Source organism: Neolamprologus brichardi, chromosome 2, assembly GCF_056152115.1.
Source record: "Neolamprologus brichardi isolate AB-2024 chromosome 2, ASM5615211v1, whole genome shotgun sequence".
NCBI lineage: Eukaryota > Metazoa > Chordata > Actinopteri > Cichliformes > Cichlidae > Neolamprologus > Neolamprologus brichardi.
Window position 1 is genome coordinate 29679844 of NC_142105.1, and position 17007 is coordinate 29696850.

General features: G+C 41.2%; 1 protein-coding gene across 2 annotated transcripts; it reads right to left on the reverse strand.

The window, feature by feature from the left end:
- Positions 1-655: 655 nt before the first annotated feature.
- On the reverse strand, positions 656-16503 carry ganabb (glucosidase II alpha subunit b). 2 transcript variants are annotated; one of them, XM_087850523.1, is made up of 25 exons: positions 16266-16503; positions 15387-15488; positions 15183-15291; positions 14694-14821; positions 13935-14114; positions 13703-13768; positions 11316-11373; positions 11114-11195; positions 10893-10989; positions 10622-10802; positions 10290-10443; positions 9311-9546; positions 9087-9213; positions 8903-8982; positions 7424-7564; positions 7092-7188; positions 6593-6694; positions 5415-5658; positions 4978-5042; positions 4053-4129; positions 3877-3951; positions 3677-3790; positions 3466-3575; positions 2576-2676; positions 656-1859 (listed from the first exon to the last, which is right to left on the reverse strand). In XM_087850523.1, exons 1-25 carry the CDS (start codon positions 16283-16285, stop codon positions 1750-1752), a joined length of 2856 nt encoding a protein of 951 aa, XP_087706649.1. In that variant the 5' UTR covers positions 16286-16503; the 3' UTR covers positions 656-1749. The 2 variants fall into 2 exon arrangements, with proteins under 2 accessions (XP_087706649.1, XP_087706651.1); XM_087850525.1 differs by lacking the exon at positions 13703-13768 and having other exon boundaries at positions 16266-16502.
- Between the last annotated feature and the right edge of the window lie 504 nt (positions 16504-17007).

The window sequence follows — 17007 nt, forward strand, 5'->3', positions numbered from 1 at the left end:
TTTAGACTATCTTTGCTTTCATTTTTTTCTTATTCCTTGTTTTCATATTTATTTCTTGTGTTTGAATTCATATTCTTGTTGGCTTTAACTAATTTCACTGTGAGTACATGTGTTTGAATAACAAAAGATTGAAATCCATTGCTCTATGTGTTTAGAGACTTCACGATCCATTTCTTACATTCCACTAACTACCATTTTTCTGAACACAGCCATACATGTTCTTCTGCTTCAAGGTTCAATGTTTTAGGCAGCCAAAAAGAGGTGAGAGCCCCCTGACCTCTTTCCACTTTCAAATAGCAAGTAAGGTACTTGATAATTAGCATTAACATAGTTGATTGTAATAAGCAGTTATTAGATTACTGTTGCTTCTCTATCAGCTTTTAGTGCCCATTCTGATGCTCTACTCTACAGCCCATCTTTACCACGTCTACATCCCTAAATGTAATGAGTTCCTGTCATGTGATTAGCAGATTAGACACTTGCATTAACAGTTGAATATGCGCACCTATTAAAGTATCTAGTCGGTGTAGGTTTAATATAATGCATACCACCATATCCAGTTGGCTGCTTTAGAAGTGATACTCCACTCAGAATATGAAACAGGACCAGGCGCATATAAAGAAACATTTATGAATTACTGACTCATAGAAGGCAATAGGTTTACATTTGATCAATTTTATTTTCACTTGGTCTCATCTTTTTAAAGTACATCTGACAACTTTGAGAGCTGAAGTCCGATCCTTCACTTCCATTTCCACCAGTTCATCACCAACAAAAATGCAACTAAGCGTATGGTTGTGATCATAAAAGCAATCAAGCAAAAAAACAAAAACAACCCTCCCAGAACAAAACTACAAAAAAGGTCAGATCATTTGACTAGGTGGAGCATAACTCACCTCCACAGAATCATTTCAATCAGTTCTCATTCTTCTTTAAGTGCATTTAAGGAAAATCTCTTGAACAATGCAGGAAAACAAAAAAATTAAAACAATGAAAGCACATCAACAGAATGAGCCACAAATTGTCAGTGGTTCAGTCCCCTGAAGTGATTCCCATTGCCAACTTTGTTCTAAACAACAGCTGCAAATCCCCTCACTGAGCAGCAGGTAAGTAACCAGATTGATGCCGGTTGATCAACCATGTGCACAAGTTCTGGAATACAGGGAACAAACAAAGACAGCCTGAATCTAAGTCAATTTAAGTGCTTTTCTTAAAAGAGGAATGAAATGAGTTTTCGATGAGCATCGAGAGGATCAGCAGCAGATGGAGGCTTTGAATGTGAACCTTCATTTTAAATGGAAAACAGTGGATTGGTTTGGGGTTTTCTGAGGCAAACTGGATGGAAAATGAAGTGGACAAAAAAAAAAACAAAAACAAGTTTCTGTCTTACCCCAAAGATTCCTAACAATGACATGAATTAAACAGGTCGAGCAATGTGACAAAACATAATTGTTCATCTAGCAATAACCCTGAACTCTCTCTGTTACGTATTAAAGTGTGAACACAAGAGGAAAATGGCAGAAAAGTAAAGTGGCTCAGATCGACTAACAGGTATACATGAATCTCTGTGTGCGTGTAATCAGTGTCTTGTGTATCCTTTTTTCCCCACCATGTTGCCTATCTTACTCTGTTTTAGTTAGTTATGGGTATTAGTGCCTTATTTCCGTTTCCCTCTCTCTCCCTCTGCTCACTTTCGGTTCAAATAAGCCGTTTTCCCCCTCCTGCTTCCTCCTTTTTCATCTTTCACGATTACTGAAATGTCACGGTCCAGTCGGCCCCTGCGTTCATGCCGGGCTTACGGACTGTCAGAACAGACATGGAGGCGTTAAAATCGAACTCCAGCTGCTTCTCTTGGCCATCTGTAAACAAACAAAAAAGTAAGAAAACAAACATCAGGGGATTTTAAGTTTAGAAGCTGCATATTTTTTACACATAAATCCGTAACAGATTGCCAAATTTCACATCTTAAATCTTTCAGATCCTAAAGCTGCCATCCCATCTGAATAAGAGTTTGAAAACAACTTCTTAAACGACATGAAACTAAATAAGGGGAAATCAGCAAAGAGTAGAAAATGGTGATTATCCATGATCCTTTCCCTTATTTTTGGTCATCCATTGCCCATTTCAGTTGTTGATGCTCACACTAAACACGGTCGTAGTATAAACAAATATCCTCAGGCTTCAGAGTGTTGCCTGTACAGTTTTTCCTGGTACTGAATCTGCATGTCAATGAGAAGCCCCACCCACCTCATGTTCAAACTTTCTATTTGTGAGGGGCATGAGAAAGGTGGCTTACTTCAAGCACTGGATGAATAGAGGAGCTGCATCCAAGGCCTATCAAAAGCTAAATAGTGAGTATTTATAACCGTTTCATGCAGATCTACTTTAGCATAAAAATACAAATCTGGAGCATGAAATTCCACCCTTTTTATCTTATATCCCACTTTAAAGGCACACATCACGATTTTTTTTTAATTCCATGAGTGTTTACCAGTAAATGCTTACATTTAAAACATTTGAAAGGAGCTTCAACATGCAGACTCGAACTGAAGATGATTTCATATCAAGCACTTACCAGCAGTCTTAAGGGTAACTTTGCTGGGTTTACTGGCTCCCAGTACGATAATACGTTCAATCCAGGAATCTGTAGTAAACTTGGCATCAGGAGCAAGGTTACTGTGGATCAGGCAGACACAGAGTTAAATTGTTGGATTTGTATTGTTGATTATCATTTATGCTTAGAAATATCTACTTATATATGCTTAGAGTTTTATAATTAGTTTTAGATTGGTAGAGGTTTGATCCTTGATAGTCTGCAGAGACGTTGTGTGCATTCCAGAGTGTTCTGGCTTTCACACCCACATTCTGGGGGCATGGGTGAAGGCATACCTTCTCTTATTGTTTTATGGTAGGATAAACGTAGCTATATCTGTTTTAGTCTAAGTGCCTTTTGTTTAGATGAACGGCTGGACTTCCAGACCAGCAGGGTTTGGGAAGTCTTTATGGGGTCACACTCTGACAACACACACAACGCATAGGCAAGGTACTCTTTGTATGTATACGTCATATGTTAATGAACCTATGTATATTCATGTAACCTCAATAAAAGAGCAGTGTTACGGGGGAGCGGACGAGAGCAACTGGGGTCAAGCGAAGGAACAGCGTTTGTCCGGTTCTCTCCCGTGCACGAGAAACATGAAGAACTTTGCCTACTCGTGTCTTGCTTTTCTGTGTAATTAAATTGTCCTTAACGTTCCAGCGAATAGGTTTATGCTACAAACCTATCATAAATACTTAGCAATAGCAGATTTAAGATTAAAGAAATTGTCCCTGAATAGATTGGCACAACATGTGAAAACGTTTCTTCAGTTTCACTGTGTTTATATTAAAAGTGTAACTATAGTGACATCATGGTTTGTTTGTTTTTTATTCAGACAGAATTTTGTTAACATAACCGTCACTCACACAGAAGAGAGGACTTTGTTGGCAAAGGTAAGCTTCCTGTAGATGAACTCCTTCTTTTCATAGTTGAAAGTATGGCCATCGTCTATGTAGAGCTCACCATCTGCAGTTCTCTATCAAAATAAATAATGCATTAAATAAATGGTTAAAACCTGTCATTAACATCTCAACATTACTTAGCACTGTAGCAACAGAGGATGTGCAGTTCAGTTACCTGGAGATTAAGAGCCACATAGAGAGTGTAGGGGTCATGCTCCATGCAGGTGGAGGACCTGCGGACTCTAAGCTTCCTGGGAATTATGGAACCGCCGCGCTGGAAAACCGGGATCTAACAACAAAACACCAAGGCTACTAATGAGAAAGAATACACTGAGCTTAAAAAAAAAAAAGTTAAGCTGAGAGTTTGACACTTACAGAGCTCATGGTGACAGGAATGTAAAGGTTTTGGGCTCCGTTGTGTTTCTGGAAGGTGTGGACATCGAACCAGACCTGATAACACACGTTCACACACATTAAGATACGCCCGTCTGAAAAGATCAAAGATACCCGTTACATGTGTCAAAATAAAAGCCTCCGTTTCTTCCTCTTACCTCATCTTTGCCGGGCAGGTAGGCAGTGACTCCTCTGGCTCCCTCCTCAACAACTGGGTGCACCAGCAAGTCTCGTCCTGAGGCAGAATTAAAATGACGTCAGGGGAAGTGGCAACCATTTCAAAACATGCCTGTCTGGCTGGAACAACTAGATTCAGGGTTTTATTCTCATTTGTCATATTGACAAAGTGAAGCACCACCACACAGACAGGCACAGCTGCACAGATTTTCTAATTCAAGTGTCTGAACATTGTAAGTCAATTTAAACCGAGATAACAGGTATTTTTGGCCACCTGATGGCAGCAGAAGCAAGTTGTAGATAACTCTATAACATAAATAATAGTGTACCCCCACTATACAACCTGTACTTCCAAAACATGATTTATAAAGAAGGGAAAACAGTGACCCAAAGCAGTAAGTTTGTCAGCTGGAAAGAAACAAACTGAGGGAAGCTACATAGTAGGAGGTTATATTTTAGCCAAAATCATGTTCACATGCATGTTGACTTGTGACTTAATTTTTTTTTTCCTTCCCAACTTTGAACTGTAACTTCAGCTGAGCATCAGACTGTCCCCCTGTTAGCTGCTCACCTGACAAACCATTTGATTGTGTCAGTGCAACCATAGCTCTGTCACCTTGTTGCACTTCCTGTCATTTGATGTGGTGTTGCACATCACGACAACACAATTAACTGATGCATCAGGTGAGTCGCATGAGAGGAAAGCGCAATAAGGTGACAGAAATAAATTTCCACTAAGGATCATTGCATTTTTGAACATAAGGGAGCCTTTGTTCAGCAAGGTTTCTGTAGATGAACCTGTGAAAGGATTACTTTGGGTCGCTTTTAATCCCAATGACAAACTGCAGTTATCACTGTGGATGCTTGATGAATACTGAAGGCCTCAAATTTGGTTAAGAGTCTCACCGATTAAGTACTCGTCTTCCAGAGCAAAAGTAGCCAGATCCTGAGGATACTCCACCCACAGAGGTCTGCAATAGACATGCACACAATATTTGCATCTGCATCGCAATATACTGCACAAATCAGCCACACTGCAATATATTTTTATAACCCAAATAAAGGATTTTTTTTCCTTCCCGATTTGAAATTCCATTTCTCTTGATTGGGAAAGTAATATTCACCTCTGTCCTACAGCACATTGCAGTAACTACTTGAATACACTGTCTTTTTGTGTGGTATCACTCTTCTTTATAAACTCTAAAAGCAATCAAATAACTGCCTTAAAATTAGTTGGCATATTAGATCAATTTTAAACAGCAGTTTGGTCAAATGAGGCCTCTTCAGACTACAATTATCTGTGGATAGACAGTCAATACATGCAGGTTAACCAAAATCATCACCTCATGACGGGCTCTCCCGTCACATGTGCGCGGTAGAACAGCTGGTACCAGTAGGGCAGGAAGGTGTAGCGCTGGCGCACGGCTTCACGGATCAGTGCAGTGTTTTCTGGACCAAACAGCCAGGGCTCGCGGCGGGGCGTGTCCAGATGGGCATGGGCTCTATAGAATGGCTGGTAAGCACCCGCCTGGTACCAACGCACAAGCAGTTCAGTGCTGGGAGACTTGAAGAAGCCACCGATGTCAGCTGTGAGACAGAGAGGGACATTATAGCCTCGGTTGACAACACAAGACGGCAGGACACAAACTTCTTGAAACAATCCATGTTTAGAGCTCAACTCTTAAAGCGGATTTTGTACTAAATCAATATTTATGTGACTGCAGCTGATTTAACATGGGAATATGGGCTCACCATGGTAATGCCTCATGCCCATTTCCATGACAACCTTACCAAACACCCGAGGGATTTGTATATTAGTCAAAACAATTACGTAAAACTGATCTGAATGAATGCATTTCCCCTTTCAAAATTTAGTCCTGTTTTACTGCTGTGTTCAAGTTCGATGCTGCACACTCACACCTATTTGAAAGATGCAGTATAGCTAAATATTAAAAGGTAGCAAATGAAGGGTTTTTAGCATTGTTCTGTTCCACATTTGAGGTTTCATAAAAATCAAGACTTTGTAAGTACTATAAATAAAAAGGAAAGGAAAATCTGAGGACTGATAGAACTAGAAGTGGTGCCTCCAGGTTTGGAAAGTCCCACACTCAGAGCTTTGATGACTTCTGATCACTTCTCTAGGCCTGGACTATAAACTCTAGCTGTAATGATGGTGGTAATTTCAGTCTCCTGTGTGGCAGCAGAGCAGCGTTTCAGCCTTAAGAATTAAGTTAAATCAGGTTCGAACAGTTATCTGACGGAGGGCAAAACATTAAATGAGGCAAAGGGGGGAAAAAAACAAAACAAAACTTGCAGCAGCATCCAGAGATGCATTTGACGATTGTATTCGATTTTAATCAGACTAAACCAATTATGGCTTTATTGTGGTTTGGATGGTTATCCTCATCATGAGATTGACCAGCACAAACAGTATCTGAACAACATCACTGTGCGACATGAATGAAACTGAACACGATGGTCATTTTAAGCTGACCAGAGAATCTAGGAGGGTTGTGCTCACCTCCACAGAAAGAGATTCCAACCAGGCCCATACTCAAACACATGGGGATGGATATTTTCAGGTGGTCCCACTCAGCAGCATTATCTCCTGTCCACACAGCACCTAAGAGCCAAAAAACAAACCTTAACACACAAGATAATGCAACACCCAATTCTTTTTGTTATGAAAAGTAAAAATAAGGTGAACCGTTTTCATTTTAAGCTTCAATTTACTGCCTTTACAGTACTACTAATTAGGGAATTATTAAGGGTAAGGGTTATCAAACAATGGTTCTTGTCAAACAATGATCCGTGCTGTTTTTATGAGCATTGATAATTTTACTGTCCAAGAGTCGAGGGTCCTTTCACGGCTCAGTCTGAACAAACTTAAAGTGGTGTTTGGTCTAGCCAACGCCAAATGTAAACAAAGAAGACTGCATCCTGTAAACGTCAGCTGTTCGACGTGCGATGCCACGTCTACATTACAGCAGGCAAGAAAGTAAAGAAAGAAAATGGCTCACCGATGCGCTGAGACCCAGCGAAGAAGGCCCTGGTCAGGACAAATGGTCGCTCAACTCCTCCTGACCGCTGGATCAAACCCTCCGCCGTGGCCATTTGCTGTCGATAATAAAGAAATCGATAAATAAGAGGAAAACAGACTAACATTTACAGTAAGTTACCAAATACAACTTTAGGATCTCTTATTCCTTTTTAAAGGAGTTTTATTTTCAGTAACAGGTAATAAAAGGATGCCAAAGATTATCTGTCCTCCAACAGAGTAACAAACTCCAAATAATCTATAGGTTCTCTAAAAAAATTATTAATGAGAAAGGTCACAGTGAAGTACACTCACCACATATAAACCATACAGGTTGTGTATATCACGATGCTCCCAGGATCCATGCATTGCATCCTTGTGCATAGTGACCTCCGGCCCATTGAAGACTGATGGCTCATTCATGTCGTTCCATGTATGCAGGTTCTCCATGGTGCCCTGGAGAGTGAACAGATTACCGTAATTGTTGGGCTATAAGCCGCTACTTTTTGCACAAGCTTTGAACCCTGCAGCTTTTAGTCAGGTGCGGCTTTTCTATGGATTGTCCATGATTTTTGTCATATCGTAAGACGATTTGTTTTGTTTGTTCCGCTGTTCTCCGGCACTACGTTGCCTGGCGGAAGGCTCGGGGTTCAAGAGTGGTATGTTGGTCACATGTCCGTCCGCCAGGCAACGTAGTGCCGTACGAAGTAGCGCAAAAAACAAACTTCAAAGTAGCGCTACGCGTTCAGCGGGAGGCGTGGATGATGAGCGGTGATAAACTTGCGAAAAGCAAGTTATGCTCAAGTCCACCAGTGGATTCTGACAGCGTGGAAGTGTGAAAACATCCATGATCACCAACGGATTTCGAAGGGCTGGACTGCTGCATGATGGAGAGCAGGACACCGCCACGGCCCTTCAGAGGGTGTTCGACTCCGACACTGACAACGAGGATTTGTTTGGTTTTGAAAGTGACAACGAAGGAGAAGCGGAGAGTGGATGACGAAGCCATCCTGAGCCTGTTCGTATCCGACACTGGAGAAGAGGACTTTGGTGGTTTTAGTGCGCAGGAAGAAGAGAAAGATGGTGGTGAATGACTGACTTTTCTTCTTGTTAAAGCCGTGTCACTGCACCTGAGCCTAAAAGGTAGGCCGAATCTATTTTTCTGGTGTGCTGTAGGTTATTGTTATGTACTACATTTGTTACTCATTTATGAAGCACAGTACATGTTTCGTACTTGTATTTACCGGTACTTGTACATATACCTAAAAAGTTATGCAAATATGTACCCGTAACTTGTTTTTCAAAATATTAATAAAAGGGGTGTGTCTCCAAACAGCCATCTCTTTCCTGACAATTCGCTTTGTGCATATTCTCTTACATATGATAAGTCAACATTGAAACACCTGCGGCTTTTAGTCAGGTGCGGCTAATGTGTGTACAAAACAGGATTTTCCCCTGATTTTAGCTTGTGCGGCTAATATTCAGGTGCGCTTTGTAGTCCGGGAAATACGGTAGATTTCATTTTGAGATGAGATTAAACAAATTTATGGAAAAATCTATTTATTTATTTTTACTCCTAAAAAAAGTTCAAACTTGAATGAATATTCAGTTACAAGCCAACTGTGGAAAGCTCAGGTGGTTCAGTTTCATGTGAGAATATATTAAATAAATATTGTTTACTAAAACAAAAAATGTAACAAAAGCCTCATATATCAGTTACACAGGTGTCACGCTGTATCTTCAATAGGTAAACTTTTAGTTGCAGATTAGCAACTTCATGTCTTCAAGGCTCACCTCATACTGATCGTAGGCAAACATGCTGGCCCACCAGGCTCTCATGTCTGCACGAGTGAAGTCTGGATAACTGGCACTTCCTAACAGATGTCATCCAACCCAAGGAAAAACAAAGAGAACAAATATTAGAGAAATATTTTATGTTTGATAAAGAAATACTGATGTGGAGTTCTCACTCTCTTACCAGGCCAGCACCAGCCTTCATAGTCGCCACCATCTTTATTCTTGACATAGAAACCCAGAGAGCGGATTTCATTATGGATCTTGTAGTTGCTGTCTACTTTAATGTGGGGGTCCACAATAGCAACCATCTAGAAAAGTAACAAATAAAAAGTGAAGTGAAGTTCTGGCCAGACACCCATCAAACTGTGCATCCTATCACTGTGATCGTCATATTCCCATCTGTACCTTGCGCTTCTTGTCCATGAGACCCTGCAGCATCTCCTTCGGGGTCGCAAACTTGTGCGGATCCCAGGTGAAGTAGCGCTTCCCATCGGTGTGCTCGATATCGAGCCAGATGAAGTCATAGGGGATGTCGTGCTCGTCGAAGCCGGCATCGACCGACTTCACGTCCTCCTGGTCGTTGTAATTCCAGCGGCACTGATGGTATCCCAGGGAAGCCAGGGGAGGGAAAGACTGAGTGCCTGATAAACACACAGAAGAGGCCAGTCAAGAGCTGTTATTCAAAATTTGTAGTTTTATTACTGCCATTAGGCAGTGGATCAATACTATAAAAGATTAATAAAAATTTGACTTGAAATAAAATTAATTTGAGCAGACGCTTTCATGAATCACCACTGATTTTAATCACTTCTGTTTAAAATTACCAGCAATCTCAAATAGAGGGTTCAAGAAGGCAAATATTGCATTACTGTGATTGAATTTGTGAACCAAATATAATTATTGGGTTCATTGAAAAACTGTCTCAGTATTAATTAATACTCTGCAGATTACAATCAGGTGCTTACCTAGGCTAAAAATGAATCTAATAAACATTATTACAACTAAGGAGACTGGAATATTTCTTATGAATAAGAGATATCAAAACAAATCTGAATAAATTGGACTGCTCATTTTAAGCTAAAAAAATAAATAAAAAATAGCAAAATAGGTTGTATCCTCGAATAGTCAGAGTTCACCATAAGATTTTTTTATCGTGTATTGCGCCTTCATACAGCCCAGTAGATTACTTTCTAACTGAAACGAGACGTTTTAGCTCGAGGGTACCACTCCTGTGCTCCCGGCCAGAAGCAATTGCTAACGAACAAGGAAATCCCAACAGGCCCTCGATAAAAACCATTAAAACATTAAGACTATTAAATGAATGCTAGTGGTATTTGTGTATACAACTTTACACAAGAGTCTCAGCAGTATTGACACTTCCTACCTGTAAGAGAGGCGTACTGAGAGAAGACGTCTTTAGGAGTTGGTCCCAGCATAATGAAGACGTCAATGATGCCGCTTTCAGAGATCCAACGCACATCTGTCTGTGGTGTCTCACTGGAGCCCTGAACATAATCTAGCATTTTCCCAAAAACAGTCTGGAAAGAGAGCAGCACGACAAAAGACGCTTTTATATTTTTGATATAATTACTGATGGCTAAAACAACAAAAAAAAACAACAACAAAAACAAACAAACAAAAAACTAAATTCACTTTAAGTAACAATCCAGATCAAGACTTCTTGGAGGAAATGACAACCCCCCTCCCCCCACATACCTTTCCAGCTGTATTGGAGCTAATATCCACCCAGGTCTCTGCAGCATTAAGCCAGAAGATGCCTGTAGTTCGCTGGGGACTGTGGGCTACCATCACTGGGACAGACCCGTACAAGGCCATAGGGTTATACAGTTCATACTGGAACACATCCAGGTTATAGAGTCGATACGGATCTCCATTACTGGAACACACAAACACAGGCATGCATAAAACATCTGTGCATTTTTCATAATGAAATCTATTCTACATGTAAAAAGCTGGTGGCACTCACTCTGTTGTTTTGAGTCTGAGAGTGTCTGCATGTTCTGGAATACCATAAACATGCTCGACTCCTGGCAGTGAGAAATCTAAACTAACAGCAGATGGACCTGAGGAGCAAACACATCCAACATCAGTCAAAGAGAACACCTTTTCACCACCTGGCAAACCCGAACACACACACTGACATGCAGACATTATGATACCGATACTGAAATCACAAGGAGGATTTACCATTAGGTTTGCTGTCTGTGTGCGATTTAAATGTTTCTTCCCACATCCCGTCTTCTACTTTCTCTTCCTCTTCCTTTGTTGTCTGTTAGCCAAACAGGGGAATTAGTCACATCACTCAGATCTAGCTGAGATGCAGCAGTGAAATGGTGGTTTTAAATCAAGAGGGAAAGACTGAAAGACAGTGGATTTTATTGTGCAGTACCTCTGCTTGGTTTGCTGGATCAGCCTCCTCCTTCTTCTCAGCCTCTGGGTCTGCCTGACTGCTCATGGCATAAAGAACAACGTGAGGAGGGGTATGGAAAAAAAAAAAAAAGATGTGTTACTTTAGCAAAGTCAGGCCATCTTGATGATATTGTGATGGTGGTAATATATGGGATAATTAAACTATGATTCAAGGAAAGGGACATACAAACACAAGTTGGTGATTGCCCCCGCTGACACCACACTGACATCTGACCATATCTACCATTAATTACTGTAATGACAAAAGGGACTGAGCAACTCCCTGCCTTGTGGCTATTTCAAGCTACACATTATGGGACAGGAGCTCCAGAGGCTGTAGCACGTAACACCCAAAGGACTTAGTGGATCAGGCATAAACTGAAAGTAACCAAGAGTAAGCCGCCAAAAGACCCTTCACACATTTGCGACAAAGTTTTGAAATGAATTGCAGTGATATACATGCCAGGGATAAGTGTAAACAACAGCTTGTCTTAAAACCCTGTTAATACAGACAGTAAGTACTGTATTGTTGGTTAAAATAGCTCCAATGCCAGTTCTTACACCAAGAACACGCACAACTACAAACTGAAATATAACCACAAAGAGAGATGTTGCTGTTGGGTTTGGGAATTGAGGTAATGCCTGAGAACTAACAGGCAGGACACAGACTACATGCACTGTCTCCCACTGACTTTGTGGCAGGAGAAGTTAGGGGGTGTTTGTGAGTTTATGCATGATCTTACATTAACGTATACATATTTTATATGCAGATAAACTTAACTCCATTGTCTTGGTGATGTTAGTCATTATTATGCTCTGCAGCCTAGATGGGCTCAGTGTAGCAACTGGTGAACCTGGAACGTGCTAGACCACCATTAAGCGCTGCAACCTGTGGCTGGTCTACAGTCAATTGCTTACATTTTGGTCACGCTAAGTGTCAGGAATGAGGGTTACCCTCCATCCACAATCATCCACCTCTCTCTAACCAAATCTGGTTTCAAAACACCAAGATGGTGACAGCATCTAGGGCTGTGCGATATGACCAAAATCTCATATCCCGATATAAGAATTCTATCGTCCCGACAACGATATAAATCATAAAATGTAACATTTTCTGTAAATTCTGTGAATCTCGGGCAGCTCGACTTGCGGGAAGTGTTTCCAGCTGCGCGTCATGTAGCAGGAGTCAAGTGTTTTAACCGATGCATGAAACGATACATTTTTAGACATAAGTTGTAACTGCCGCCGTTTTCTTTGTGAGTATTTATTACACGGCGTGCTGCGGGGAAACGCCTGTTCTAACGTTTGAGTCTAAGGTTTATTTTTTAGCACCTGGTGACTCTTTTTTAATTCTCATCCGTAAATAATCTGCTCTTTCACGTGATTCAGTTTATTTTGAAAAGTCTCAACGGGATGTTGAGCTTTATTGTGAAAGGTTTATGTGGAACATAAACAAGCCGACAAGCGATGCTGTTACCGTCGTTGTTGCTAACGACAACGCATAAAAACAGGTGCTTGTCCGTCCGTATTGTGGTTATATAAAATATAAGAGAAAGAGAGAACTTTACAAAATTAATATAGCTACTACAGCGACCATCAAAACGATGAAAAAATATTGCCGTAAACAGTTTATTTTGCTGCACCACGAAACAAACGATAGCATAAAATGAAACGATAGACGTTTTTATATCGTCATCCAATATATATCGTTATATCGAACAGCCCTAACAGCATCTCAGTGATTTATAAAACATACCATCCCTCTCTTTTATACTATGTATGACAGCAACATAATCTCTGGTAGATCTAAAATAAGGTTGTGGGAAACCCTGACGTGTGTGTAATGCCACATCATAGCTCTTATCTGGACCTTAAACAGCGCTAACATTATTTCTGCACTTAGCTCTGACCATAAATTAAGCAAGAGTGAAAATTTGAATCATTCATTCAAAAGAACAGATTGAGAAATCCAGTCAGTCATGCAGTTGCGGTGTTAGATGAATTTATCAGACGAGCTGCTAGAGCAATACTAAAGGAGTACAGTTAATCAAACGTTGATCTGACAAAACATTGCTTTACGCAGACAGTAACTAAAAGGCCTAAAGCAGATAATCTCTCTGGGTCTTCTGATGGTCATTGTAAAGACGGTCTATCACAGCTATGCTAACAGGAAGGGCTGGAATGATCCCTTAATCTAAATAAAAATCAAACAACACCATGCACACACTCACCCACACCCTCTCTCTCCATCACATTTATTTGAGGGTAAATACAGAAGTTGATATGATGTGTGGCCCTAAATTTTATGTCACTACTGGCAGCATTAGCACATGGGACAGAATACACACAAATCTTAAGGGTCTTTACCTAGAGAATACCCTCTTGATATTATCCCACACGCTAGCCACTGTGCTAGTTACTTTATAGGAGAAACTAGGATGATAGGGGAGAAGAGGACAGAACAACGAGTCAGAGACAATACTCAAAAAAAACAAACCATATCATGGGAACAAAAACAGAAATCATCCACGGAGTGACGACGTGGATTCAAAGAGAGGGCTGGCATTTGTAAATGTGTGTGCATGCGTGGGTTTCTCACGTGTCCTTGCGCATCCTCAGGTGCTCAAAGGCCAGCAGGCCGCGTGAGTTCAGAGACATCAGCACGTCGCTTCCTTCCATGATGTCCAGTCGGAAGGGCCGGGCGCTAATAATGACTCTCTGAGACTCCACCCCCAGGGACAGCACCACACCATTCTCGTCCTGAGACAAGACAGAGAGGCTGAAAGGAAAAAGAGAGAGAGCGAAATGTGAAGTGAGGATTTAGTTTTGATGAAGAAATGCAAAGTCAGGAACTCAATTTGAATAGTTTTTATTATCATCTGATTAATCACAACTTCACACTTAAAGCTGTAAGACAGAGAGGAAATTATCTGAAACAGTTACAAGTTTTTGTTTTACTGGAACAATTTCTATTCAAAGTTTCAGTTCTCACTCACCTGACACCTTCACAGTCAGGAGGTGCAGAGAAGCCGTGAACCATATGATGGGTTTTCTTTCATTTAACAAGGAAAATCGGAGAGATTCTTCATCTTATAATTCCTAAGTCACATCTGAGTGTGTGTTGCTTTGTTCGAGGCATCTCTTTAATAAACGGATCTTTGTCAAAGTAGAAATTTCAGAATTCACACCCTTACTTTACCTAACCTTTAAAAAAGCTGATGTTATCATGAAATATTTTCTGTTGCTCTGCCTATTTAAAGATCCTTTGAAATAAGTATCCTTCCTGTTCTTGTCTTTTCGGCTTGACTCCCAACATCAAAACCTCCACCCACCCATGAAACCCTCACAGGACACTCACGGCTCTGTGGTAGGCTCCCTGATGAGCACGTCTGGGACTTCATAGCGAGGTTTCAGAGGCTTAAGCTCGTTAATCTTCACCCTCGTTATGTTTCCCTGGAGGCGGTAGAGCTCGAGCAACAGACGCACCTGCGACACAAGCACAAAGTGAGAATGAGAACAGTGAGAAGCAAAAGGCAGGTGCCTCATTTTCTACAAACACAGCATAGGAAAACACTGGGTTTAGCAATGGGTCATTATGATTTCACATAACAGAGAGGTTACCCTGGAAAATGGGATTAACATTTTTTATTTCAGCTGACAGTTCAAAAACATAAAAACAAGGGAAAAGTGATTTGTTAGCCTAATAATTCAGTTATTAATGCGATAAATAAAGATAAAAGCAATAAAAACAAAGGCAGAAGTAAAAAAAGAAATATAGAGAAATCATATTTTACAGATTGTGCAAATGTTTGTTGGATTATCACAAAGTCCCCTTTCTGTAATCTACCTTGTTGTTGTCATTGATGAGCTGCAGGGTGAGTCTGGTGTTGGTCAGCTCCATGGTCTCCAGCAGGGCTCGATAAGGAGACTCTCCAGGCTTCAAAGCTCGCTGACGCCTGTTTAACATTTCAAACCAAGAGCGACACCAGTTATAAACCTCTGCAATTATGTGCCGCTTTATTTATGAGCAGTTTGTCTTTTGGGAACTCACTTGCAGAAAGCACTCTGCTCACAGGTCTTGAAATTGCCTTTGTCCACAGCCCAAGTCCCGCCGAGGCACAAAGCCAGCCCGACTACCAAGAGAGGCGCCATCCTGTAATGGGAAGCAAAGACAAGAACATTAGCTTCAGCGTGCAATCACATTTGGATGCAACGCCTGGCAGAGTTAACCAAACTACAGTACAGGAGTTAGGTAACAGACAGCAAACACAGACGGACTTTGGTCTCTATGGTGCTAAAACGATGGAAAAATAGCGCCAGAAAATGTGACAGGCAGCTATACTCATTTCCTCACCCAGCACACAGTGCGCATATTAACAAGAAGCACCCCATTGTCCTCACCTCGGACGCTGGTCCTGCAATTAAAGACTCATTCCCAGCCCTACTGTAAAAATCCCGATGAGGGGATGTGTTCAGACTGCCGACAGGGAAAAGAGGCAGTAAAAGCTAACGCAATCAGCTAAGCGGGCTAGCTAGATAGTGCTCAAGACGGAAAAATACAACAGGAAACCGCCACGAATTTTTTAATTTAACAATAAATAAACGTCTAGGTTTTTACACACGCACTAATGCACCCGATGTCTGACTCTAGTGTTATCGTTAATCGCCAATCCGGATCAAGATAAGGTGCTAACCTTACTAAGAGCCAGCCTGTCAAGTCGCTAATTCAATTCAATTCAATTGAGGGGATATCGAATTTTTCCCGCATTAATTTTCCGACTTTGCGGCAGTTAAACCCCGAAACAGTGAGTTTGCTTTCACGCTTATACGATGTGCAACTACGATGATAAACTCTGTCCTCCCGCGCACTGATAATATTTCGAAAAAAAGAATAAATTGGCGATGAAACAACGGAACTGCTTTGTCCTACCTTGCAGTGAAGGTGGCCATCTTGATTATGCGGCCGCTTGACTCCGCCCCCAATCACTCCGCAACAAAGATCGTTAAGAAATAGGATACTCAGCAACTGCGCTAATATTTACGCGTGTTTTTCAGATAGCAGGTCAATATGTGGCGGTTAACACTGTAGAGAGTATTTTTTTAATCTTTATGTTATTTTTCTGGCTGTAAAGAGAGGATGAACGTATGAATGTATCCTCTCAGGCACGGACACGTCATCGCCAGGCTCCAGTCAGTGAAGTGCACACATGGGAGTCTTTGTCCCACCGGATTCATTTCCAGCCAATCCGATGCGTGCAACTGTACTACAGCCGTGCTATAAATCATAACGATCAGCGGATGTACACACATCGCCTTAAAGATCAATGCTCGTCCATGATTTAGGCGTGTTTTCCCCTCTGGACCTCATGTCAATGGTCCTGTTTCTTCTTCTTCTATCGGCTTCTCCCTTTCGGGATCGCCACAGATTATCAGCCTCCATCCTCAGCATGTAATCCTTCCCTACATCCATGAACCTTCACTATGGTCTCTATCTCTAACATCCTTTGCTCAATACATTCCCTCTGCGACAAACTATCTCACCCTTTTAATCTCCATAGAGCTGTTCCTCTGATCTACTCACTTCTAATTTTGTCCATCCTGATCACCCCTCATGGAAATCTTATCATCTACCACCTCCAGCTCCTCTGTCTTTTTTGCGATCTCACTACCAT

What these genes read in the sequence shown, in the direction of transcription:
- ganabb (XM_087850523.1), bottom strand. Translation starts at nt 16,285, where the DNA reads ATGGCCACCTTCACTGCAAG. An exon ending in ACCTGTATGGTTTATATGTG is followed by an intron (nt 7,189 to 7,423) that starts GTGAGTGTACTT and finishes TATTATCGACAG; the next exon opens with CAAATGGCCACGGCGGAGGG. An exon ending in ATGTGGCTCTTAATCTCCAG is followed by an intron (nt 3,576 to 3,676) that starts GTAACTGAACTG and finishes TTATTTTGATAG; the next exon opens with AGAACTGCAGATGGTGAGCT.